At 51.4% G+C, this 25,508-nt stretch overlaps 1 protein-coding gene across 1 annotated transcript; it reads right to left on the bottom strand.

Moving 5' to 3' along the window:
- Nucleotides 1-1,914: 1,914 nt before the first annotated feature.
- Nucleotides 1,915-19,369, bottom strand: TTC22 (tetratricopeptide repeat domain 22). The gene is made up of 7 exons (XM_049774771.1): nucleotides 18,785-19,369; nucleotides 6,708-6,763; nucleotides 6,464-6,579; nucleotides 6,261-6,379; nucleotides 5,482-5,643; nucleotides 4,167-4,319; nucleotides 1,915-2,451 (listed from the first exon to the last, which is right to left on the bottom strand). Exons 1-7 carry the CDS (start codon nucleotides 19,367-19,369, stop codon nucleotides 1,915-1,917), a joined length of 1,728 nt encoding a protein of 575 aa, XP_049630728.1.
- Nucleotides 19,370-25,508: the final 6,139 nt, after the last annotated feature.

The raw sequence follows: 25,508 nt of genomic DNA, 5'->3' as shown, positions 1-25,508 counted from the left end.
TGCTCTCACTGGCAGAGTCAGTATGGCAGTTGATTAGGTACCCAGATGGAAACAGAGAAGAAGACCCAGAGGACGTGACATGTGCAAGGCCTTCCTACTCATTAGAGTCTGCTTGGCTTCAGATGGTGACAATTGACAGAAAAAGGAATTTCAGTTATGTAGAAGACAAACTCATGCCCAGAGCTGAGCCTGTCCTGTGGGCCACATTCAGAACAGGGCCTCAGGGAAGCAGACAGCAGATTCTGTGGTAAAAATTACAGAGCCTGGGGCTGGAGAGAGAGAGTACAGCAGGAAGGACTTTTTTGCCTTGCATGTAGCTGACCTGGGTTCAATCTCCAGTACCCCAAATGGTCCCGAGAGTCAGGAAGGTAGGAAGGAAGGGAGGGAGGGAGGGAAAGGAAGAAGGGAGGGAGGAATGGAGGGAAGACAGGAGGGAGTGGGGGAAAAAGAAAGAAGCCTCAGAAACAGACAAGTCTCTAACTTCGTAGCAAATGACCAGGAAGTTTGTCTGTCTGGGAAAGCAGAGCCTTAGGGCCCTGTCCAAGGGGCAGTTAGTGCTGAGCTAGTAGACCTTGCAAGGGAAACAAAGGCTATGCACATGGGCTGTTCCTCCTAGATATGAGAGGAAGCAGGGAGAGAAGTCACTTAGTGGTAGGCTTCACCCCAATTCCACAGACACCTGAAATGCCACTGTGAGTGGTGCAATGGCCCCTGGCTATGAGCGTTCCCAATGACATTATCCCTGAACTCAAATACGTAAGACTTTTTGTATAAATCAGTTTATTGGTTTTATTCTAAACCCGAAAAACTGTAGAAAATGAATTGAGGCCCAGAAAGGGCTAATTTCCCACCTGCACCATGACAGTGGAATATACAGGCTCCCAGGTTGCACACCTCAGTCTGTTCCCCACCTGTCACATCCTTGAGCTGCAGTGGGATGATGGCCGATGCCTGCTGAAGTCTGACAGCAGGGATATAACAAAGCAGTGAGAAAATCCCTTTTAAGAAAAGGGGAAATGTCGAATAAATCTCAAACCATGGAGTGGGAGTCTTTACAGGTTTGCAGTACCTGCATTCCTGGACTCTGGCAGGAATGTACCTGTAAAAGGCCCAGATTTTCTTCAACCCTGGCTCCATTGAGGGGAGTTGGGGGACTTTCAGACTGAGCTGACCCTGTTGTTTGACTGCTGACCAGTAGGAATGAGCCCTGAGCACCCAGGAGTCGACAGCGGCCCTGACCCCTTACTCTGCAGCTTTGCCCTCTGCCCTTTAACCTTGGGTTTTTCAACTGCTGGACCTGAGATACACCCTAAAGGGCTTCAGAAAAGGGTGATTTATCAGGAACCCAAAGACAGACAAACCTCAGGGATTGAGCAGGGGGAGTAAAAAAAATAACCCATAGTGGTTCAGGCCAGCGCATATGAGACTTTGTCTCATAGATATGTAGAAACCACCTCTACTAACATATTTATAAAATTATGTCCTTCAGTCGCTGCTTACACAAAGAATGAGGGGTGGGGTTACAAGTCGCCAGCTTCTATATCTCATATGATCAGCCTCGCTTTCTATCCTAAAATGAGGTCCCCTATCTATCTGGAGGCATAAAACTGCCTGAAAAGTCTCAAGGTACCAGATCCAATTCCTAAAATGAAACTGAGGGGCCAGAGGGATAGCACAGTGGTAAGGCGTTTGCCTTGCACATGGCTAACCCAGGACGGACGTGGGTTCAATCCTCGGCATCCCATATGATTTCTAGTGCAGAGCCAGGCAGGAGTAACCCCTGAGCACCATTAGGTGTGGCCCCCCAAAACTAAAATAAATCTGACTGGCTTCATTCCTGGACAGAGCGGTCCCTTAGTGGGGACGGGGCCCAGACAGGGTGGCTTCAATGGGGGCAGTGTCTGGGGATGTCCATCAGAAGGAGAAAGCTCGATGACCCCTTGGCGTGCCCGCACCCTCCCTCTCCAGCTCCATGGTCTCAAAGAGCAGCCGCACCAACGCAGACCGTCCTTGGGTCATCAAGGTCCTCGCGAGTCCCAGCACCTCGTCCGTGTGGCCCCGCCACACGCGTTGCAGCTCCTGGCGCAGGCACGACGCAGGGTACTTTGCCTGGGCACAGCGCAGCCAGGAGTCCACCTCGTGGCCCAGCTCGCTGTCACTCAGCTGCGCTTGGCTCCACTGTGCCAGCAGCGCCTCGAGCAAGCAGCCGAAGCCCTCGGTGTGGCAGGAGCCGGCATCGTCCAGCTCCACGACGCGCTTGAAGCAGGCCGCTGCGTTGGCCTCCTCACCCTTGATGCGCAGGCACTTGCCTCGCAGCAGCTGCAACTCGGGCAGGGTGGCCCCCAGCTCTGACTCGCTTGCCTTGGCCAGGAAGACCAGCGCCTTGTTCAGTGCAGCCTCGTCCACTGCCAGCAATTCCTGCAAGGCGTCCACGCCCATGTAGTAGTAGACCTAGTGGGGGAGGCACATGCAGTTGCTGCCAGTGGCTCATCTCATCCTGCTCCCATGCCTATCTTTAGTAAAAATGCATTCATTTCCTGCTTCCTCCTGGAAGGGGTTCTTGTGCAAAACTTTGGTTCCCCCTCCCAGGAAAGAGGAAAGGACAGTATTGAATGAAGCCCATTCTTTTTCATTTTTTTTGCTTTTTGGGTCACACCCATTGATGCCCAGGGGTTACTCCTGGCTCTGCACTCAGAAATAGCTCCTGGCAGGCTCGGGGGGACCATATGGGATGCCAGGGATCAAACTCATGTCCATTACGGTTGGACACATTGAAGGCAAATGCCCTACTGCTATGCTATCACTCCAGCCCCAGCCCATTCATTCTTGGCCTTATGACTAGGGATTTTAAGTAGGTGTTAGGGCCTTTTTCTGACTCTTTTCTAAAGAGTGACCCCTAGTGGTGCTCAGGGACCATATGCATTGCTGGGTCTTTTGTTTTTCTTGGAGTTTTGGGCCACACCTGGCAGTGCTCAGGGGGTTACTCCTGGCTCTACACTTAGAAATCGCTCCTGGCAGGCTCAGGGGACCATATGGGATGCCGGGATTCGAATCACTGACCTTCTGCAGGCAAGGCAAACACCTTACCTCCATGCTATCTCTCCGGCCCCTACACTGCTGGGGCTTCTATGAGGCCTGGCTAACTGCATGCCAGACAAGTGTCTCACCCCTTGTGCTATCAGCTCCTGGTCTTATGACCTTGAGTGAATCTCAAGTTTCTCAGATATAAAATTATAATCGTGTCATTTCTTGGTAGCCATTTCCTGGATTTAGATGATACCTGGCTAGACTGTTGATTTTCTTAATGAGTAGAGGGAGTAGGCCTCTGGATGCTGACTCTCCAAGACTGAGCCTGGGGGTAGAGTGATGGCCTGCCTTCCCCCTGGCCTGCCAGAGAGTAAAGTTTATTTGTCTTGGCGCCTCACCCAGAAGTGCTCAGGACTGACTCCTGGCTGTGTGCTCAAATATCACTTTGGGCAGGGCTTGGGGAATCAAATGCAGTGTTAGGGATAGAATCCAGGTGGCCATACGTAAGGTGTGCTATATTCTCTCCAGTCCTAAATAGGGCTTAAGAAAACTTCTTTAAAAATTTGGATCATAGGGCCCGGAGAGATAGCACAGAGGCATTTGCCTTGCAAGCAGCAGATCCAGGACCAAAGGTGGTTGGTTCGAATCCCGGTGTCCCATATGGTCCCCCGTGCCTGCCAGGAGCTATTTCTGAGCAGACAGCCAGGAGTAACCCCTGAGCACTGCCGGGTGTGGCCCCAAAAAAAAAAATTTGGATCATAGGGGCCAGAGAGATGGCACAGCAGTAGGGCGTTTTCCTTGCATGCAGTAGATCCAGGACTGATGGTGGTTGGAATCCCGGCATCCCCGATAGTCCCCCAAGCCTGCCAGGAGCGATTTCTGAGTGCAGAGCCAGGAGTAACCCAAGTGCCGCCGGGTGTGACAAAAAAACAAAGCAAACATACCCATTGGTGTTCAGGCGTTACGCCTGGTTCTCTGCTCAGGACTTAGAAGACCATATGGGAAGCCAGGGATCAAACCTAGGTCAACTGAAAGCAGGGCAAGTGCTCTATCCACTGTACTATTTCTCAAACCAACCCCAAATAGTTATTTTTTTTTTTCCTTGAGCCACTGGGTACTCAGACAACAAGCTGTCTTACCTGGCCGATGTCCAGATAGGTCTTGAGGCCTGGGCACACCTTGACTACTTCCTCGAGGTCAGCCTTGGCGCATGCCAGATGGTTCCTGTCGGGCATGCCCCCTAGCCCCAGCTTGACCCGCTCCAGGTCATGCAGGTAGGCCCGGATGTGGATCTGCCCCAGAGAGTCAGTCAGGGTGCATACTCCAAAGCAGGGGCCTCTCCCCCTTTCCTGCATGCAGTCTTTTCTCAGCAGCACCATAGGGGGTCTGTGGTGCAGTAGGAAGGCCCACGCTAAGATCCCTGAGATCTGAGGTGTTAGTTTGGTGCTAATTTGGACTATCGCCCCCTTTCTGGTCCTTCTCTCTGTACAGAAGGGTGTGGGTTTGTTTATTCATTGTCTCAGAAGAATGTTCTGAGAACCCACTGTATGCCAGACCCTGTGCTCAGTTCAAGGCAATGAGGTTCCCTGCCTTAAAGGGACTGAACATTCTAGAAGAGGAAATATTCACATTTTAAGTGGGGGAAGAGCAGCAAAAAGTGAATCAGGATGGGGGCCAGAGAGATAGTACAATGGGTAAGACCTTGCACAGGACAACCCAGGTTCCTTCTTGGCATTCTATATCGTCCCCTGGGACAAGTAATTTGGACAAATAAACTGGCTTCAATTTAGGAGACTCAAAAGACAAAGATCCAGATCCTGTTTACATTCCCCATCCCTTCTCCCCACACTCAGAGCAGTTAGGAAATCTAGAGCTTCAGGGATGGGGGCAAGTAGATAAAGGTGAGGAAGGGTGGAAGAGGTAGAGTTTGTTAGCCACTAGGGGGTCTGATTCTAGCACAGCTTCATGGGGGTGGTGGGTGACTGGCTGAGGCAGTTGGACTGAATTGAATTCCTTCTCTCCTCCCTGCACCCAATTTTATAAGCTGGGAGGCTCATTCTCCACTTCTGAAAATTAGTGCACTAATAGTTTCCCCCCGGAGAGTTACCATGACAATGGAGAGGCCAGGTTCTAGCCAGAACCAAGAATGAGGCAAGCCTGTCATTCATTCATTGAGCCTGCTCTGTGCCTGGCACTGTTTCTGCCTGCACCACCAGCACTGGGCAGCTGGAGGAAGGGGCTACTCCCAGCTTCTGGCAGAGTTTGGGGTCTTTGCAATGCTGGGGATCAAACCAGGACAAGCTATATGCAAGGCCAACAACACCTGGTCCTGCACTGTCTCTCTTCCTCCTTGCGCCCGACCTGGACTTGGTAGGCTCCTTTCCGCTTCCTCTCTGTACATACACAGATGCTCAGGTGAGCGTGCACCCCGGGGCCCAGCTGTAGCAGCCTCACCTTAGCCCTTGTGCTGTAGGCCTGCCAGTTGAGTGCTGGGTCTGGGAGCACATCAAGCGCCATGTTGCAGATCCCTATGGCCATGTCCTGTTTTCCCAGAAAGTGGACGATCTTGGCGAGGCGATTAAGGATGCAGGGCTGGCCCTTGGCTGTCTCAATGGCCTGGATCAGCAGGGGGAAAGCAAGAGGTAAAACAGGAAGCTGATTGTTTGCCAGAAATGACTCAACCCATCACACCTACACATGTTCCATCTCCAAAGGAGCCACACCATGGTCATACGCCTTGGCCACGCTCTGATGTTCCTTCCCCACCTGCCAGTCCAGTCAATCATGGACTTCAGAGTACCGCTCCCTAGCCCTCAGCTTCTGAGAGCCCCAAGCACTGTCCAGTACTTTGTAACATTCCTATCCAGTCCCAGGGCAAACCCTCTTCCTGACCACATCTGGGCTCAGAGGCCTCTCTGGGGGTCACTGCACTTGTGGGCAGAGCTGGAAGTAGGAAGGCAGGGCTAAGCCCTTCTTTGAGTTATGTGGCTGCAGCGGGGAGCTTAGGCATTGGGGGGATGCAGCAGCGAGCAGGAAGGGGTCAGGCTGGGGAAAGGACTGAGAACTTCAGGTGGAGTCTAGGGGCTGCCTCTCAGTGCACAGGGTTGCATACTAAGCATTGGTGTTGGCACAGAGCTGGCGGCCTGGAGGAAGCATCTTCCTGGATGGGGCTCTGGAGCAGAATCAGCACCTCCTCTGTATGGGTGTGGTACAGCTGGGGGGGGGTGTCCTACCTTGCCAAAGCAATCCAGGGGTTCGGTCCCCGAGTACCCGTAGTCATGCACGCCCAAGGGTGTGGTGGAAAACGTGTCTTTCCTCTCCAGCAGCAATCCCAGGTAGCACCAGGCCAGAGCTGGGGGTAGAGGAAAGGGGTGCTAGGAAGGGCGACCGAGAGAGAGGAGGGGTCATAGGTATTCAAAGGTCAGCCCAGGCCTACCTCGGTGCTGGGGGTCGGCTGACTTGAGCACCTGGCGCAGCAGGGCCAGAGTGCGGTTGAAGGTAGGTAGCCGTCTCTGCTCCTCGTGGCCCAGCTCCAGGAAGAGGCCATCAAGTCTGCAAAAAGGGGAGCACTGAGCGCAGAAGGACTCGCGGGGTACCCGGGTCGTGGGGTGGACTAAGTTGGGGTTGAACCGGAGCTCTGCCACCCCCCTCTCCACCTGCCAAACCTGCCCCTGCCAAACCTGATAAGGAGTGTTGCCATGGTGAGGTACCAGCTCCTTTTCTCCTCCACGGGGATCTGGGGGAGCAGAGAAGGGCCCCACAAGTTACTGATGTGCTCAGACCTGACTGAGTCCCTGAACCCCCAGAGGCAACAAGGATACCCTTGATCATATCTGAGGCCCTCCAGCTCTCTGGAGACGTTAGAGGAGTACCAAGAGAGCTGGCAGAGCACCCGGAGTGCAGGTGCTTGTCTGCTTCTCCCCCATGAAACCCCCAAGCTGTGCTCTGGATCCCCCCATGTCACCTCTCCCACCTTAGGCCCTGGAGTGGGTCCGGGTGAAGCCCAGGGCCCCCCTGAACTCTGTGCCTATTGTTATTCTTCTCCTGCATTTAGACCAGCTTGGGCAGCAGATAAAATATTTATGCTGTTATTTATGGGAGTAGCTGCCGCTGCCTCGGGAAGGAATTTTTAATGAAAACCAATAAAACCCCCAGTGCATAGCTGGGCTCTGCCTCGGGCCGCCCGCCCTCCCCATCCATCTCCCTCTTGATCTCCAGGCCCAGCCCCCTGGCATCCACCCAACAGTTACCCCAGCTCAGGATCCCCAGGGCCATTCCTGGGGCCCACAGTCTAGGCAGCACTTTTGAGCACTGTGAGGGGTGAGGGGTGCTGTGGAGACCTGTGAGTGCACCCAGACAGAGAACACAGGCTGAGTGATTGCCTACCCTACGACTGGAGTCTGATACCCCCATTTCAATCTCATAGCAGTCTCTGACAAAGATTTTTCATAAAAAGACACATTGTAGTCCAGAGAGTAACTGTGTCTATACAACACAACATGGGAGCATCAGAGCCAGGATTTGAACCCATTTTTTTGGGGTCCTAAACCCATGCTCAGAAGGAGCTCAAAGCTCCTCAGTAGAGAGCTTGCCTCGCAAGTGAGGCCCTGGGTTGGATCCCTGGCACCATAAAAACAAGACAAAGTGTCTGTGTAGTCCTCAGACACCGCAGGGTCAGAGAATTGAATTGTTGGTCTGTCTAGTTGGCTGAATCTTGCTGGGAGTTACTCCAGGGTGCCCCATACCTTGGCCCAGCACCACTTGGGAGTTCCCTCCTCCCCAGAGGGGAAAAAAAAACAACTAAACTAAAAAAAACAAACAAACAAGAAAGCAACCACAAAACCTATTTTAAGCCCTTGCTCTGCTCCCCACACGAGCGAGCACTCTCTCGAATTGCCAATAACTCTAATACCGGCACGACAGAATGGAGCCCCGAGGGGCTGCAGATACATGATGGGAAGGGGGGCCTGTCTCCATGGCTCAGGGGGACTGGGGCACAACATGGGTGGGAAGGAGACATTCCAATAGGACCCCAGTATGGAGATATAAGAAGCCAGGGCAGGGTCACTCTATGTGAATGGGGGTCAGGGAGGCTGTGGATGGGCGTGAAGGAGAAAGAGGTCTGTAAATTAGACCCTACTGAGTGCTGAGCTCTTATCCATGCAGGCATTGAACCCAGGCTACATATAGCATGCTCTGACCACCCAGCTTTTAACTGCTGGTCACCGATGTCCTCTGACCTAGGCAGCTCCCACTGGGCTGTGGGGACAGGGTAGAACAGGTGAGTCCTGCTTTAATATCCCCAGTCTTTTGTTTGTTTCTTTGTTTGGGCCACACCTGACAGCGCTCAGGGGTTACTCCTGGATCTACACTCAGAAGTTGCTCCTGGCAGGCTTGGGAGACTATCTGCGATGCCAGGAATCGAACCGGGGTCCATTCAGGGTTTGCTGTGTGCAAGGCAAATGCCCTACCACTGTGCTATTGCTCTGGCCTCAGATCCCCAGTCTTGTCACACAGAGTAGGAGCACCAGGGGTCAAAGAGGGGTCCTTGATGTGTCCAGAAGTACTCCCCATTGTGAGCTGGGTAGGGCTTGTAGACACGGAGGGGCCAACAGCTGATGGGGAGGAATGAATTCCCGACATGGGGCACAGCTAGAATTTCTGATGGACAGCAAGGGAGAGTGTGAGTAAGTGTGTGTGTGTGTGTGTGTGTGTGTGTGTGTGTGTGTGTGTGTGTGTGTGTGTGTGTGTGTGAGGACTCCTGGATGAATGAACATGAGAGTGTGAGTATGTGAGCCCGGAGTCCAAAGACATCCACTGCACACCACTCTCCACCTGCTTTGTGCTTGAGTATTTCAGGCACCTGCCAAGCCTCCCAAAGTCCATGGGGATGGAGAGTCAGGGAGAGTCCCCAAGTCTTGACTCATAATCACTGCCTACTATCAAACTACAAGAAGTAGGGTGGGCGAAGCAATAGCACAGCAGTAGGGCAACTCTGGATGGACTGGGTTCAGTTCCCAGCATCCCGTATGGTCCCCCCAGTCTGCCTGGAGCTATTTCTGAGTGCAGAGCCAAGAGTAACCCCTGAGCATCACTGGGTGTGGCCACCCCCCAAAAATAACAAAATAAAAATATCAAAACAAAAAATCAAAAACAAACAAAAATACCTACAATAAATGAAGTTATGTACGAGAACCTAGGACCTGATATTGATTTCTCGTGTGCCTTCTTATTCCCAATTCCATGCCTGCCCACAGCATTCATTACCTTAAACTGTATCCTTCCTGTAGATTGAGGTTACTGAAACTGCACACCCTCATATCAGGGCTTCAAATTTAGGAGTTTCACCCTCACTCTGAAATTCTCAACCGGAGGCTGGTTCCTGCTCCCACTTGGGAAGCAACACTACCACCAAGTGGTTGCGTGGTAGAATTGCAGGAGCAACTCCTAAGCGGCATAGCTCCACATACCCTGGAAGATGGATTTTCAGGGTAGCCAGCTGAGTAACATCTGCAGGACGAATCTCAAATGCAGCTGGTCATCGGGTCCGACTGAGGAGTCCATGTTTAAGAGTTTTGTTGTCTATGTGGGGTTTGCTTATATGAAATGGAGTTGGCGCTCTCAGTGGGCCAAGTCTGAGACCCCTGCCTGAGCCTCAATACTGGGTCCCCCCTCTGATGAGGCAGGGGAGCTAGGGCTTACTGTATTGTGTTCATTCAGGTTCCAACATGGGCTGTCTCTTTAAAAATCCTCCTGCTTGTAACTGAAGCAGCCGCTGAAGCTGTTACCAGGGGCAACCTGGCAAGCCACAGTGCGTTAAATTAAATTAAACAGGCCTCTGACTGCCCCCCCCCTCCCCACTTCCACTCCTGGAGGAAGGAGGGGTTGCTGCACTCCCTCCTGGAGGACAAAGTTGCTGTTGAAGCCTCTTACCTCAGCGAGGAGGAATTCGCTTGCAGAACTGATGCTCCCAAGGGCCTGCTGTTTGCAGGCCGCTAGGAGAGATGGGAAGGACTCCTGTGGCCAGGGGGAGGGGGGCTTGGATTGGGACACCCCACCTTCCTCCTGTGTGTCCTCATCACAGCCTGTGAGCTGGGGGGCTCCTTCAGGGGTTGGCCAACAGAGAGTCAGTATCGCAAAGACCTGAAGCCCCCCCAGGATCTGGAGCAGGAAATGGGCATGGGCCAGTCTCTAACACACATGCTGTTGATTTCTCAGATCTGACTACTTCAGGGGAGTGAGGCTGCTTCAGGAGTGCATGGGAATTCTTCACAGTTCTGGGTGACCCCATTTGAGAGAGCAGGAGACCCAGGTTCTAGGAGGCAGAGGGTGGCCTGCCTGCCCTGATTCTGCCACTTAGTCCTTTCTGGTTCTGAGTTCATATTCCTTTTCTACACAGTTGCTATGTGTGTGTTTGCTCAGCGCCCAAGGCTGACCATGGTTCCTGCAGAGTCTTGGATGTGTGTAAATGTGAAGTGGGTCTTACATCTCCTCCTGGTACAGAACTCAGACAATATACTCCAGGGCACAACTAGTGGGAAATCTGGCCCGCATATGTTTCTAAAAAAGAAAAAAAGCCAAAAACATATTTTCTGGGCCCTGAGTGATATTACAGCACATGGCTGGACCCGGGTCTTATTCCTGGCACCACATATGGTCCCCCAAGCACTAGCAATGATTCTTGAGCACAGAACCAAGAGTAAGTCCTGAGCACTGTCAGGTGTGGCACCCAAACTAAATATATATATATATTTATATAATATATAATATTAATATATAATATATAAATATATAATATATATACACATACATATATTTATACACATGTATATATATATTTCCCCCTTTTAATTTTCTTATTTTGGGGGGGAAGTTGTATAGTGCTGGGGATAAAACTCAAGAGTCTCACACATGTTCTACACTGATATACGCCTATAAATGGGGCTCTTTGGACTACCTGCATAATAATCAACTTTACTGAGCACTTGCTATGCACCAGGCACTTTGTTCATGTGTGTTGTGTGTTAAGCCCTTTAGGCCTTGCCAGCATGATCTGAAACCAGGATTAGAATCACCCTGATTTGGGGCTGGGAAGGTGGCACTAGAGGTAAGGTGTCTGCTTTGCAAGTGCTAGCATAGGACGGACCGCTGTTTAATCCCCCCGCGTCCCATATGGTCCCCCCAAGCCAGGGGCGATTTCTGAGCGCATAGCCAGGAGTAACCCCTGAGCATAGGACGGACCGCTGTTCGATCCCCCGGCATCCCATATGGTCCCCCCAAGCCAGGGGCGATTTCTGAGCGCATAGCCTGGAGTAACCCCTGAGCATCAAACGGGTGTGGGCCAAAAACCAAAAACCAAAATCAAAAAAAACAAACAAACAAAAAAAGAATTACCCTGATTTTAGAGAGATACAGTGGAAGGGGTGAAGCAGGAGTCCCAAGTAGCCTCACTCCACAGTCCCTGCACCTGAACCTATTGGTTCTTAGGCTTTGGTTCCCAACAAACAGCAGCAGCAGCACCCCTGGGGTGCACATTCACACCCTGAATAAGAACCCCTGGTGGGGCCAGACCTGTGTTCTGGCTCCCTCTACTGCTCACTCTGCTGCTGGAGAACCAGCTACCAGACTAGGGGGACTGTAGGGTTGGGGATGGGCTCCAGACTTGCTAGTATCTCCTTTTTTAGGGAACTGGAGCAAATCCAGTGAAGCTCGGGGTTAATCCTGGATCTGTGCTCAGGAGTGACCCCTGAAAAAGCTTCAGGGCCAGCCTTGATCTCAGCCACTACACCTACATACCTGCCACAGACACTCTGGGGAGAGCTGACAAGGCCCCTACAGATGGAATTTGGGGAGAGGGTGCTCTGCCGCCAGCCATAGAGTTAGGTCCCCTCCGCTTCCCTGTCTCATGTCAGTGGGTCTTCTAGCAGTTTAAGATCTAAGCAGACTGCAGATCCCCAGAGTCATCCCATTCTGATCCCAGCTCTGTCCTGCAGACACAGGACATGGGATTATTCTGGCTCCCCAGACCTATGCCAGGCCACAGGGACACTTCTCTACCCCACTTTCCCTAGAGAAAAGAGGTCACCCCTGCTGGTTTTCTAGTTTCAAGTCTCCAGCAAAGTTTGTAGCAATAACCAGCTGGGTCTCTTGACTTCAACAGTATAATAGTGATCCTCAAACTCTCTGCTCCCCAGAATCAGTGCTGTCTTGTAACATAATTTATCTGTTTGTACAAGACAGGTTGGAGCTGGAAACAGTACAAAGGACTGGAGCACAGGTGAAGACCCAGGTTCAAGCCCCTTAGCACCACTGTTGTAGCCTCCCCAAAATAAATAAAAGTCGAGTGGCTTGTCCTGGAGGTGCTAAGACAGCTTGGGTTCTGGGGTCTATACATTAAAGAGGAAAGGAGACCCCATACTCAAACCTGCCAGGTACAGATGGAGGGAGGCAGAAGACATGGAATGTTCTGGCACCAAGACCGTCTTAATGAAAATAGTCTGAGACTCTGTGTACTCTTGGGCTTGTCAATGCATCTCTCTGGGCCTCAGTTCCCTCCTTTGTTGAATGAATGGGAGTGTGTGCATATATGTGGGTTCATGTGCAAGCAAACATGTACATGTGTGTATGATGTGTGTACATAGGAGAACCTGCCTATGAACATAAGTCAACATTTTTGTTTGTTTTGGGGCCACACACGGCAGTCCTTCTGGGTTACTCCTGACTCTGTGCCCAGAATTGCTCCTGGCGGGCTTGGGAAACCTATAGGATGCTGGGGATTGAACTCAAGTCAGCTACATACAAGGCAAACTTCCCACCCACTGTGCTATCACTCCAGCCCTCCAAAATCAACCCTTTTGTTGAAGAGGCCACACCTGGCAGTGCTCAGGGATTACTCCTGGCTCTGTTCTAGAAATCACTCCTGGCAGTGCTTGGGAGACCATATGTGGCACTGGGAGTAAAATCTTGGCTGGTGGCATGCAAGACAAACACCTTTCCCACTGTATAATTTCTCTAACCTCAGTCAACTCTTTTTAAAATAGTTTTTTTTTTTTTTTTTTTTTTTGGTTTTTGGGCCACACCCGGTAACGCTCAGGGGTTACTCCTGGCTATGTGCTCAGAAGTTGCTCCTGGCTTGGGGGACCATATGGGACACCGGGGGATCGAACCACGGTCCATCCAAGGCTAGCACAGGCAAGGCAGGCACCTTACCTTTAGCGCCACCGTCCGGCCCCTTAAAATAGTTTTTGAAAGTCCAATTCTCTTGAGTCTGGGGTCTCTGTATCATATGTGCCCTGCCTATGGTTCTGGTAGAGAAGAGGAGAGAGAAAGAAAGGTGGAGAGGGAAGGCAGGACACTTAAGGGGCAGTTTCTTGGGGGGTGTTAGCACATGTGTGCGTGTACCCCAGCACCCCAGGAACCCCAGGGCTGATGTCCCCAAGATGCCCTTTGTCCTGCCAGTTCCTCAAACAAGGAACTCCCACACCTTTGTTTGTGCGGCGGGTCTGTTGGCACCCTGGTATACAGGTCACCTTGACAAGGTGCGTCCCTCCTGGAGCCTGGAGCTCACATAGGACCACAGACTGAGTACAAACCCTGAACCTGGCACCTAGCACCCACGAGGGTGAGCACATGGGCTCAAAGGCTGCAAGTAAACCTGAAACCAGGCCCATGCATAAACTTATCCTGTGCGCATGCTCGCGGGGGTTAATCCAACACTATTTGGAGGATGCAGGAGAAGAAAATAAAACAACTGAGTTATTCTGGGAACCTGAAAGGGGGAGCAGAAATAGTGTCTTTGTGTTTTGCTGGGAAAAGGCAAATTTGAGTGGCCTTATTTAAAAAAAGAAAAGTTGGAGTAAAACTCTGTCATTCAACCAAATTAAATTCAACCATCATAACCTTCTTCTGGGTACAGTGTGGGGGATCAGAAGGACACAAGATGAGGGCTCATCGGGGAAGTTCTTCAGCATCACTTGGAGACAAGCCAAGGCTGAAGATGGCAATTAAGGAGTTGTGTGAGGGCAGATTAGGGAGAAAGATGCCTCAGGACCATCTCTAACTTGTCTGAGATTTTTTTGTGTTCTCCAACACAAATGGACAGATAGATAGACCAAGACTCGAGCCTACTGACATGCCTGTAAGCACCCAGAACTTGTGCCTGTAAGCATAAGTGGACTTAAACCAGGTTTACTTCCAAAACATTTAGTCCCACAGACACAAACTCTGGAGCTAGAAATTACTCTGTGTGCATGGGGCTGAGGGTGGAGACTGAGTAGGTAGGAGAGACTTGGGAAGGAGAACAGTCTCTGGAGAAGAGAAGGGAGAAGGGAGCAGGGCTGAGAAGGGCTGTCATAGACCTTCTTCCTGCTTGGAGATAGACGCACTTGCCCAGTTTATGCTCTCCTATTTTTTCCTTCAGCAGAGCCAGCAACTCGCAGTTGCTTGCGGATTCTCAGCTGCTCTTTCTTTCCCGGACAGAATGGAACACTCAGACCCCTGGCGACCCACTAGTGTCCATTCCCCTTTGGGTGTCAATTCCCTCAATCAGGGGCACAGTCCTCTCCTCTGCACTCCCCTCACTAACCCTAACTCTCACTTCAATGATCCCCTAGCCCAGGGGTCTCAAACTCGCAGCCACAGGCTGCAAACGGCCCTTCATACAACATTTTGTGGTCCTGCCCTGGAGGAATCCTTTTTTGTTTTGTTTTGTTTTAGTTGTTTGGGTCACACCCCCAGTATCAAGGCTTACTACTGACTTTGCACTCAAGGATCACCCCGAATTTGCCTCCTGTGACCCCCAGGTAAATTGAGTTTGAGACCCCTGCCCTAGCACATGATCCCCACATCCTCCCACTCCAGAAGTATTTCACCCTTGGTCTCTAGGCCCAGGGCAGGTCCCCTCCATCTCCCAACCTTCTGCTTCAAAATGGTCTCCTCATTACTAGCCAGAGAAAATAAAGCTTGTGATGCCAGATGGAAGGGGGATTCCTTCTGGGACCCCAGCTTAGCTGTAGCACCTCCATTCCTGGTTGGTAAATGGGACCCTTGAGGGCTGTCTAAGTTGTTGTGGCAGAGTCGACATGATGAGCACAGCCCATGGTTTTCTCATGAGGTTTTCTCATGAGGATATGCTCTGAGAAACACACAGAGGTTGAGTCACTGCCCCAAAACATCATAGAGCCAGTGGTTACACTAATCTGGAAGGCCAGTGTGGCTTTTTGTTTGTCCATCCATCTACCTATTTATCCATCTATCCATCCACTCTACCACCCTCCCACTCACCCACCCACCATCTATCTATCCATCCATCCATTCATCCATCCATTTGTCCAACTACCATTCATCTATCCATCCATCCATCCATCCATCTGTATAACTATCAATCCATCCATCTGTATAACTAGTCATCATCCATCCATCTGTCCATCCAGTTATAAATTCATCCATCTGTATAACTATTCATCCATCCATCCACCCACCCACCCATCCATCCATCCATCCATCCAACTATCAATCCATCCATATGTCCAACTATCCATCCATCCACCTGTCCAGCGATCCATCTGTCCATCCATCCATCCATCCATCCATCCATCCATCCATCCATCCATCCATCCATCCATCCATCCATCCATCCATCCATCTATCCATCCATCCCTCAGTCCATCCATCTGTCTATTGATCCCTAAGCCCATACATAAGCTTTCCTGCAGGTCCCAGCCAAGGGATTTGTCACTAAAGAGCACAAGCCTCCTGGGGTCCCTGCTCCACTCCTAGGCTCTATGGCCCTGCCTGAGGGAACCTGCACTCCACTCCAGGGTGGGTGCCTGAACCCCCTTTAAGCAGCGCAGACTGTGTATGCCTCTCAGACATGAACATACAAACCAGGTCTGGATATCTTCACTCTACCACACACCCATGATCATGCCCAGCCTGAGGCAAAATCATTGGCATTAATTGTCTGTGAAGCCACTGGGGCCAGAGAAGAAAGGTGACATGTCCAAAGGCACACAGAAATCTTGCCAGAAGCTTGACATTGACCTCCTGTTCTACCATGGTCTCTTTTAACCTGCAAGTGATGAAACAGTTCCAATGTTCCATTGTTTGTCTGCCTGACAGTCTCTCTTGGGGTCACTGACAAGGGACAGAGCTCCTACCTTAGCTTCCCACCTAGGCAGGGAAGAAGGAGGCAACTCTGAGCCCCAAACCTATTTCCTGATCTCCTCCAGGAAAGCTCCCGAAAAGCAGGAAAGAGCCTGGAGAGGACCAGGGACCCCATTCTACTCCTTTTCTTTCTTCACTTGTTTGGGAGCTCTTCTAAGCAGAGATCAGGATACTGGGGCTCGTCCCCATGTGATGTGATGTGTGATGTGATTATCTCATCTGGGCTGGGCACTGAAAGCAAAGGCCCAAGGATGCATTGTGACTCAGGCCCTGTCGGGCCAGGCTTACCTGGACCACCCCAACATTGCTGGGGGCCTCCAGGGTTTCACTTGCAGGGCTTGGGGGACCCTGTGTTGTCAAGGAGTAAATCAGAGTTTGCCACATGCAAGGTAGTGTATGCTGTACCTTACTGCTGTACCATCTCTCTGGGCCTTTCATTCCTTTTCACAGCTCCGAAACAGAATTTCAATCAGGGAGGAGCCTTCAGGCCCCCTGGCTTCTCCCTCCAGGCTCTGAGACACACTGCACACACAGGGCCTTGGCTCTGGCTTTCAACAATGGGGGTCTGGGTCCCTGTGGGTAGAGCCACACCCACCCTGGGCTGAGACATGGAGCCAACTGTGACTGCTCTCTTTGCACAAGTTCTATTCTAGGTGCTTCCATTTGCACTTCTTTCTGTCATTACCCAAATAAAGATTCCCAGCTCCATTCCTAACAAGAGGTGACCTTGCTATGCTAGTGCCTGTCAGGTGGGGAGGCCCTTTGGAGAAGTGGCATTGGACATAGATGGGTCCAACCAGGGCCTTCTCTGCACTATTCCCCAGAAGCCAAACCCACTGTCCAAGATCTTCACGCCTGTTCTTTCTTAGGGAGGCCACCAGCACGACCAAGAAGACCCTACAGGTGCTCAGAGGCTGGTGAGGGGTCTGTCACCTTTGTGAAAAGCTCTATCATGTTACTGTTATATTATTATTATTAATTATTATTTTGTCACACCTGGCAATGCTTAGAGTTTACTCCTGGCTATGCACTCAGAAGTCATTCCTGGCAGGCTGAAGGACTCATATGTAGGTTCTGGGGATTGGACCACAGTTGGCTGCGTGCAAAGCAAGTGACCTATGTGCTGCACAATCGCTCCAGTCCCATGATCCTTTGCTATTTACATGCCACACTGCCAACCCATGATAAAATACTCTCATGATCAGTTCAGCTCTGCCTCTGGAACACTTGTTGGGCAGTGGTGGTGCCACTCTGACTGTCACTGTTTTCTGTGTGACAGGATGCCACCTCTTCCCGATGTCCATCATCTACTGAGATGGCCCAAAGAGGTCCTGCAGAAATTTAGGCCCTGTAGGAGCCCCTCCTTTTGAGGGTAGGCTGGACTCAGTGACCCCATCTTATAGATAGATTATAGTCAACGAGATGGGATCCACATGGCAAGGAACAAGGCTTGTGACCCATGTTGTGGAATTGGACTCTGTCCCTTTCTGCTGAGTGAGCTTCCTCATGACTCTATAGCCTGGTGTTCCAACCTTACCCGGACTCTTGACCACCAATACTTCTAGGGACATGGGCTGATGGTTCCAAACACCAACAACCAAATACACCCTGTCTGATTACTCAGTGTGGCATGTTCCATCTGGAAAGCCAGCAGACCTTATGCCTCTCTCAGAGACCTCCAGGCTGACTTGGGGAGATGAACAGATTAGATCAGTGAGAAAAGAGCAGACTAGAGCAATCAACACCTGAGAAGACTTAAGCTAGGAGAGTCTTCCAGGAAAAGATGAAGGAGGAAGCTCCAACACGTTGAGAGAGCCCTAAGGTCCATAGTCAAGGGAGGGGCCTGGCTCTGGGGCCAAGAGGAAATGGATGGGGACAAAATACTGGCTGAAAGTCAGGTCTAGAGAGAGAGGGCAATGGGCCAGCTTCCCACTGGGGAGCCTTGGTTTTATCTACCTGGATGGGGAGTTATGTGTGCAGAGAGGAACAGGGCTGCAAGACTGGGCAGAGAGCAGCTGGCTGTAAGGTGGAGGGCAAGGCAGAAATCAGAAGGAAACAAGGAGGAATGGTGTTGACTGCTCCATGGGCAGGGAATGATGAAGGAGAGACCCCAGAGATGAAGATCTGGGGTTCTAATAGTCAGGGTGAGAATGAGGAGGTAAGGAAGCAGGTGCGGGGCAGGTGCTTGCCTTGCTTCCTGTCTGCAATGGTTCTATCCCCGGCATCCCATATGATCCCCTTGAGCACTTCTAGAAGTGCAGAGGCAGGAGCGACCCTGGAGCATTGCCAGATGCAACCTCCAAACAAGCAAACAAACAAAAGCACGTGCAGGTAGCGCTGGGAGATCGAGAAAGATGTGTTGGCCAGGTTGACTCTGCAGAATGGCCAGAAGAAACCTGAGCAGGCAGTGCCCTAGAAAGCGGGTCCTGGCAAGGTTGAGTGAAAGGGTCATTCTGGAGAGAAGCACCAGGAAAGATATCGGGAGAGTCTGAACTGTGGACGGCCTTGCACAACCAGACGCTGAGTCTGAGCTTCTTGGGGGAGTGGGGAAACTCCCCTTTAGTTTCCCCAGCGCGAGGAGGGGATCACCCACCTGCTGCCCGTAGCCCAACGCCTTGTCATACAGAGCGACGCCGGCCGCCAACACCCGTAGGTGTTCCTCGGGGCTGGTGCAACCCACGTCGAAGCCGTGCGCATAGCCCTGCTCCGCCAGGCAACGTGCAGCTCGGAGCTGGGGCTCCCCTGAGGCCCCCGAAGTCTTAGGATCCGCTTCCAAGTCCATGAGGCCGGCCAGCCGCCCGGCGCACGTCTCCTCCTGGTCCTCCTGGCCCAGACGCCCGTACAGGTGCGCCAAGTTGGCCCAGGCGTTGAGATTGGCGGGGTCCTCCCGGGCCACCTCCAGGAAGCTCTCGCGGGCCTCCTCCAGCTCCTCCAGGTAGAAGGCGACGGTGCCCAAGAGGTGGAGCAAAGCCGAGCGTTGAGCAGGGGCCGCCGCTTGCTCCAGCTCCCGCCGCAGGCTCTCCCGCTGCAGCCGCAGGTCCCGGGCCCGGGCGCGCAGCGCGTCGGGCGAGTGCGGCTCGAAGTTGAGCTGCAGCTCCAAGTGGAAGTGGCCCGGGAGGTAGTCCAGGTCGTCGATGAGCGCGTCCAGGTCTTCGGCCTCTGCCTGCGGCTCTGCCATAGCTGCCCCGAGGCCCCTCGCCCTTCCCGCGGTGTCCGGGGGAGCGCCCGGGGAGCGCGGATGGCACGGCGCGGCGCGCGCGGACGCCCAGGGTGGACGCGGGCTTCTTTCTGCCCCGGGACCCAGGGCACCTCCCCGCAGGTAGGTGGGTGGGTCCGAGCGTTGACTGCAGGAGCGCCCCGTGGGTGTTTCCCTTTTCGCTGCTCCGTGGCTTTTAGACGCAGGCCTTGCACAACCAGGTGTGCCAGAAAAACAAGTGCATTTCCAAACGAGGGGTGCGCAGACAGCTTGTGGGGGATGTCTGCTCTCTCTCTCTGCAGGACCACGAAGAAATAAATGAAGGATCCAAGGAGGAAAGGGCTGCAGAAAGCCGGCTTGCAACTCAGAGTGCCCAGCCCCTGGCCCCTTCCTCCACGGGCTGCCAAGACTAGGGAAGCCAGTACTGGCCCCGAAGCTTAGAGACTACTGGACGACTGGCTGGTATGCAGAAGTCCCTCGCTGTTCTGCATCAGATGCGATCTGCCTTTCAATTTGTTTATTCGGGGAATCATCCCGCTACCACCACCCCTGCGATTGTCAGGGCTTACTCCTGAGTTCAGGGGTCCTTTCTGGCAGGGGGCTCGGGGAACCATATTTGATGCCTGGATGGACCTGGGATTAGACATATGCAAGGAAAGTGCCCTTTCGGCTGTACAACCTCTGTGCCAGCTTTGCACTTTTATTATTTATTTATTTATTTATTTATTTATTGGGTCACACCCGGCTGCGCTCAGGGGTTACTCAGGGGTTACTCCTTGGCTCTACGCTCAGAAATCGCTCCTGGCAGGCTCGGGGGACCATAGGGGATGCTGGGATTCGAACCACCGTCCTTCTGCATGCAAGGCAAACGTCCTACCTCCATGCTATCTCTCCAGCCCCAGCTTTGCACTTTGGTCCACCAATTTTCCCCACTGGATTTCCCAGCTTCTTTGGTGCTCTGCAGGAGTTCCCAGTATGGGGAACCTAGGGATCCCTGAGATACTCCCACTCCCTTTTTTGGGAGCGAATATGTGGCCATGAGCAGCAGCTTCTTGAAGTTCTTCTGTGACTTGAGTCAAGTTGACAAGCCTCCTCGAGGGACCTGGCAGATCTTGGGCGAGCCCTGTAAATGTCATTCTGAATGATCCCAGAGCTCCGGCTCCGCCCCCCAGGTTCCAGTCCCACCCTGAGCTGCACCCTGGACTCAGCCTCTGGCACGCTGCACCCGCCCTGGACTCCGTCTCTGGCCTTTGCCGACTTCCCGCAGCGCTGGCAGGTCCATTGCACTAGAAGGCTGGGCTGGGGTGGAGGCTGTGTGGGGTTCGTCCTGCTGACGTTGGCAGGGTGCAGGGCGTCTGTGCACGATTCCCTGCACCCTACCATCCTCCAGGGCTGGGCTTTCCTGACGCTCCCTCTTGCTTTTCCTTCTTGAAAGCTAGGCCAGCGTTTGTGAAAAAAGAAACTGAGCCACTTCTAAACTGGAAGAAAGTATTTGGCTTGGACAATGTGGAGGTAAACGAAAAGAACTCTCTGGTGCTCCTTTTCTCCTGTCCTTTAAAAATAGACAGTGTGGTCAGGAGATAGTGTACAGCAGATAAAGATGTGTTGTTTACTTTGCACACGGTGAACCCAGGATCAAACCCTGGCACTGCTTATGGGCCTGTGACCCACTAATAATGACCCCTGAGTACAGCTGGGAGTGGCCTAAAAAAGAACAATAAAAGAAAAATAGATGTAACTTTGGGGGGGGCATGGCCATGCCAAGTGGCACTCAGGGGGTTACTCCTGGCTCTGCTCTCAGAAATCACTCCTGGCAGGCTCTAGAGACCATATGGCATGCTGGGGATTGAACCCAGTCGGCCCTGTGCAAGGCAAATGATCTAGTCACTGTAATATTGCTTCTGTCAAATGTAACTATTTTTATTTATTTATTTAGATTTTGGGGTCACACCGAGTAGCTCTCAGGGGTTACTCCTGACTCTGCATTCAGAAATTGCTTTGGCAGGCATTTGGGACATAGGGTATGAAACCCAGGTCCATCCTGGGTCTGCCGGGTACAAGGCAAACGCCCCACCACTGTGCTATTGCTCCAGCCCCAGTGTAACTTTCTTTTTTTTTGGGGGGGTGGGTCACACCCGGCAGTGCTCAGTGGTTACTCCTGGCTCTATGCTCAGAAATCACTCCTGGCAGGCTCGGGGGACCATATGGGATGCTGGGATTCGAACCAATGACCTTCTGCATGAAAGGCAAACGCCTTACCTCCATGCTATCTCTTTGGCCCCCAATAAAAAATTTTTTTTGGCTTTTGCCCTCGGTATCTGCAGCACATAGAGCACATCCCCCAGCCTCCACATCACCCAGACCCCGGCCACCTCCTCCAGGCATCTTTAAAGGGAGCACAACCCCATGGCTGACTGCGCAAGGGTTCCCGCAGATTGAGCTGAAATTCTGAGGCCCCTTCATTGACAGGGTCACCACCAACCTGAAGCTGGGTAACCCCATGGACTGATTGTGTGCTTCAAGGTGAAGACCACGGTGTCACGCAGGTATTGCATGTCAAAATCAACAAAACCATCTCCACCGCGACTTCCAAGACTGAAGTCCCCGCTTTGGCCAAGTCCCACAGCCCAATGCTGTAGGATACAAAGGTAAAGAAGGTGATTAAACAGTGCAGGCAGCTGCAGACCGACGTACAGCATCTCCGGGACAAAAACTGACACTTGAAGAAAGAAAACAGACTTCATATGCGGAAGACCCTGTGGAGCAGCAGCCCTGTGCTTGCCCTGGCCTCAGTGGCAGTGAGTAAGGAAAGGGCCTGAGCGCCTGACAGCCGGCACTGGTGACGGTGCTGTTCTTCATTGCAAGATTGAGGCAGCATATAGATTGGCCGGCAGGTGGCACATTTTTCCACCACCTTTGGATAAAGAAGTCAACATCTGACTACATTTCACAGTCTTGCCTTGCTTTCTGGTGGTGTGCATGTGCACATATATCTACAACCATCTATCTACCAACATCCAGCCTTGTAGAAAGTCAGGAAGGGCTGGTCTCCCTGGAGCAGGAAGAGCTTGGAGAAGGTTGCAGACCAGGCAGATTCAGCTCGGTGGGAAGGCATTTGTCTGGGGGTGGAGGGCACCTGCTAGTATGAGCTTCTGTAGAAAGAAGTGGCCAGAGTGGATGACAGTCTCCAGGTGATGATCAGGCTGCCTTACCACTTCCCTGGAGAGCTGGGAGCAGCCTGGCTGATTCCCTTGCTTGAGTTCCTGTTCCCAGCACACACACATCCCAGAGTTGGGAGCACAGACTGGGTACCAGCTGGTGTAGGTTTTGGGCTCCTTGGTGAATAAGATTCACTCATTCATTCATTCACTCATTTATTCACATTGAATGGTGATTGGAAGTTTGAATTTAATTTAATTTATGTGAATTGACTTTATGCTGTGAAAGAGCAATACAATTCTGTTTGACTATGTAGCATTTTTCAAAGAAAATAAAGAGCCAAATTAAAGGTTAAAAAATAAATAAATTCTTGGACCAGAGAGATAGCACAGCAGTAGGGCATTTGCCTTGCACGCAGCTGACCCAGGATGGACAGTGGTCTGAATCCCGGAATCCCATATGGTCCCCTTCATGCCTGCCTGAGTGCAGAGCCAGGAGTAACCCCTCCCTGAGTACTGCCAGGTGTGACCCAAAAATAAAATAAACAAACAAAAAATTCTCACTATGAATTCTGGATGATGATCAAGAGATGAAGCTAGGGCTCACACATATTGGGGTGGTCTGGGATGTACTGCCTGAGTTTGGGCATTTGTTCCTCCTTTTTATTATTAAATAACGATTTAACATAAAAAATACCATTTCTGGGGTCGGAGCAATAGGACACAGCAGTAGTGCATTTGCCTTGCATGCTGCCAACTCAGGATGGACCTGGGTTCAATTTATGACATTCCATATTGTCCCCTGATCCTTCCAGGAGTGATTTCTGAGTACAGAGCACCACTTGGTGTGGCCCCAAAACAAAAACAAACAAACAAACAAAAATCATATCATTGAGGCCATTTTTATTTTCCTATTTTTTGGCCATACTCAGCAATGTTTAGTGTTTATTCCTGCCTCTGCATTCAAGAATCACTCCTGGCAGTGCTCAGGGGACCATATAGAATATCAAAGATTGGGCCCGGAAAGATAGCACAGCAGTGTTTGCCTTGCAAGCAGCCGATCCAGGACCAAAGGTGGTTGGTTCGAATCCCGGTGTCCCATATGGTCCCCCGTGCCTGCCAGGAGCTATTTCTGAGCAGACAGCCAGGAGTAACCCCTGAGCAACGCCGGGTGTGGCCCAAAAACCAAAAAAAAAAAAAAGAATATCAAAGATTGAAACTAAGTCAGCCACATGCAAGGCAATTGCCCTACTGTTGGTCTGTTGGTCTTCATATTGCCTTCTTTTTTTTTTGTATTTTTTGGGGGTCACACCCAGCAGCGCTCAGGGGTTACTCCTGGCTCTACACTCAGAAATTGCTCCTGGCAGGCTCAGAGGACCATATGGGATGCCAGAATTCAAACCACCTTCCTTCTGTATGCAAGGCAAACACACTGCCTCCATGCTATCTCTTCGGCCCCCTCATATTGCCTTCTAATTAGATCTCTCGATTTTTTTGATTTTCTATTAAAAAGATATTTCCCCATTGCCTCTTCATCTAGCTTTGCCCTCCCCTTGAGGGTGGGCTTTTTTTTTTTTTATCCAATAAAAGCTATTCAGGAGGCCTGGAGGGAGAGCTTCCATCTAGGCTCATGGTTCCACGTGGTGAAGGCAACAGCTTGCAGTGTTAGTTTCTGGCCTGCTATACCTTCCCAACTGAGTGTGGATTATTTTCTGTGTCAGAATTGCTGCAGAATCTTTGTCTCTTGTCCTACCTGGACAGGGGGCATGGGAACTCCTCTTTCTAAGAATTGTGGAACACACAACCCATCATTCTACACCCTACTGTTGGGTTACTTGCGGGGTCCTGCAAGCCCCCCGGGGGTCCCGGCCAGCAGGAATCAGTCGGGAGGCTCACGGACGACCACATCTTTATTTAGCAGGGCTAGAAGCACAACCACACCTGTAAAAAATCTGTGAGAGGTTAGTAATAATGACCTTAGGCGATTAAACCGGTCTAAGGTAAGGTTTATTAGGGTCCTGCACCCCTTATATAGGGAAGGTGAAAGGGGGCAGGCAAAAGGCATGTCAATCATACTTTTTGGCGCGAAAGCCATGAAACAAAGGCAGTAAATCATTCTCCAGAAGGGAGGGAGAAGCAGTGACATCTTACAAGCACTCCTAAGTCAGCAGCTTTCAAGGAATTGCCCTATGACCCTAAAGTAGGGTTTGCAGACCACTTTCCGGAACTTTCAGCAGGCAAGCTTTGTTGCATTTAGCTATTAACTCAGGAATGTAAGTTAAGGGGAGACTTGGCTCCATGGTATCAGGCAGTGTCTTCCTCCCCTAGGCTGAGAAGTTACTTATTACTTGATGGTTGCCTTTTTCCTGTTGGTATATGGGCTTATAGCAAATAGCACTTAGCACTGAAAAAATGGCAGGGAGTTTTGCAAAAGTAACCACTGAGTCAGTCACGGTAGCCAACAGTTACTGATCCTATTCTAATCAATAATTGTACACCACCCTAGGGTGTGATCTGGTGATAGTATATTGGATTATTCCTTGTTTGGTATTCTTCCACCTTAGGGTGGGACCTGATTCTTGTTAATAAAAGCAGGGGTCTGAGGAAGGCAGGGGGCTCATTCTTCAGTCTTCTTCCACTGAACTGCACTCCATCTTAGGAGAAGAAAGCTTGTGTGGTTGGATTCCTTGCTTGAGTGCTGGATTTCCTGAACCCATTATGTGTGATTATTTCCTACGGATCTCTACAACTGGAACTGTCCCCCTAATTGGACAGGGGAATGGGAACTGCCTTTACTGTCTGGGAGCTCAGTGGGAATCGAAACTCAACCAATCTCCTAGAGAACATGACCCTTCACCTACCTGGTGTGCAATCCCTCTAGCCCCTCTCTGCTCACCCTTTGCAGCTATTTCTATTGCTGCTGTGAACATGGCATCCAGAGAAATGTTGGAGTCCTTGCTTTT

Source organism: Suncus etruscus, chromosome 6, assembly GCF_024139225.1.
Source record: "Suncus etruscus isolate mSunEtr1 chromosome 6, mSunEtr1.pri.cur, whole genome shotgun sequence".
Lineage (NCBI taxonomy): Eukaryota > Metazoa > Chordata > Mammalia > Eulipotyphla > Soricidae > Suncus > Suncus etruscus.
This window is presented reverse-complemented; position numbering and strand designations above follow the sequence as displayed.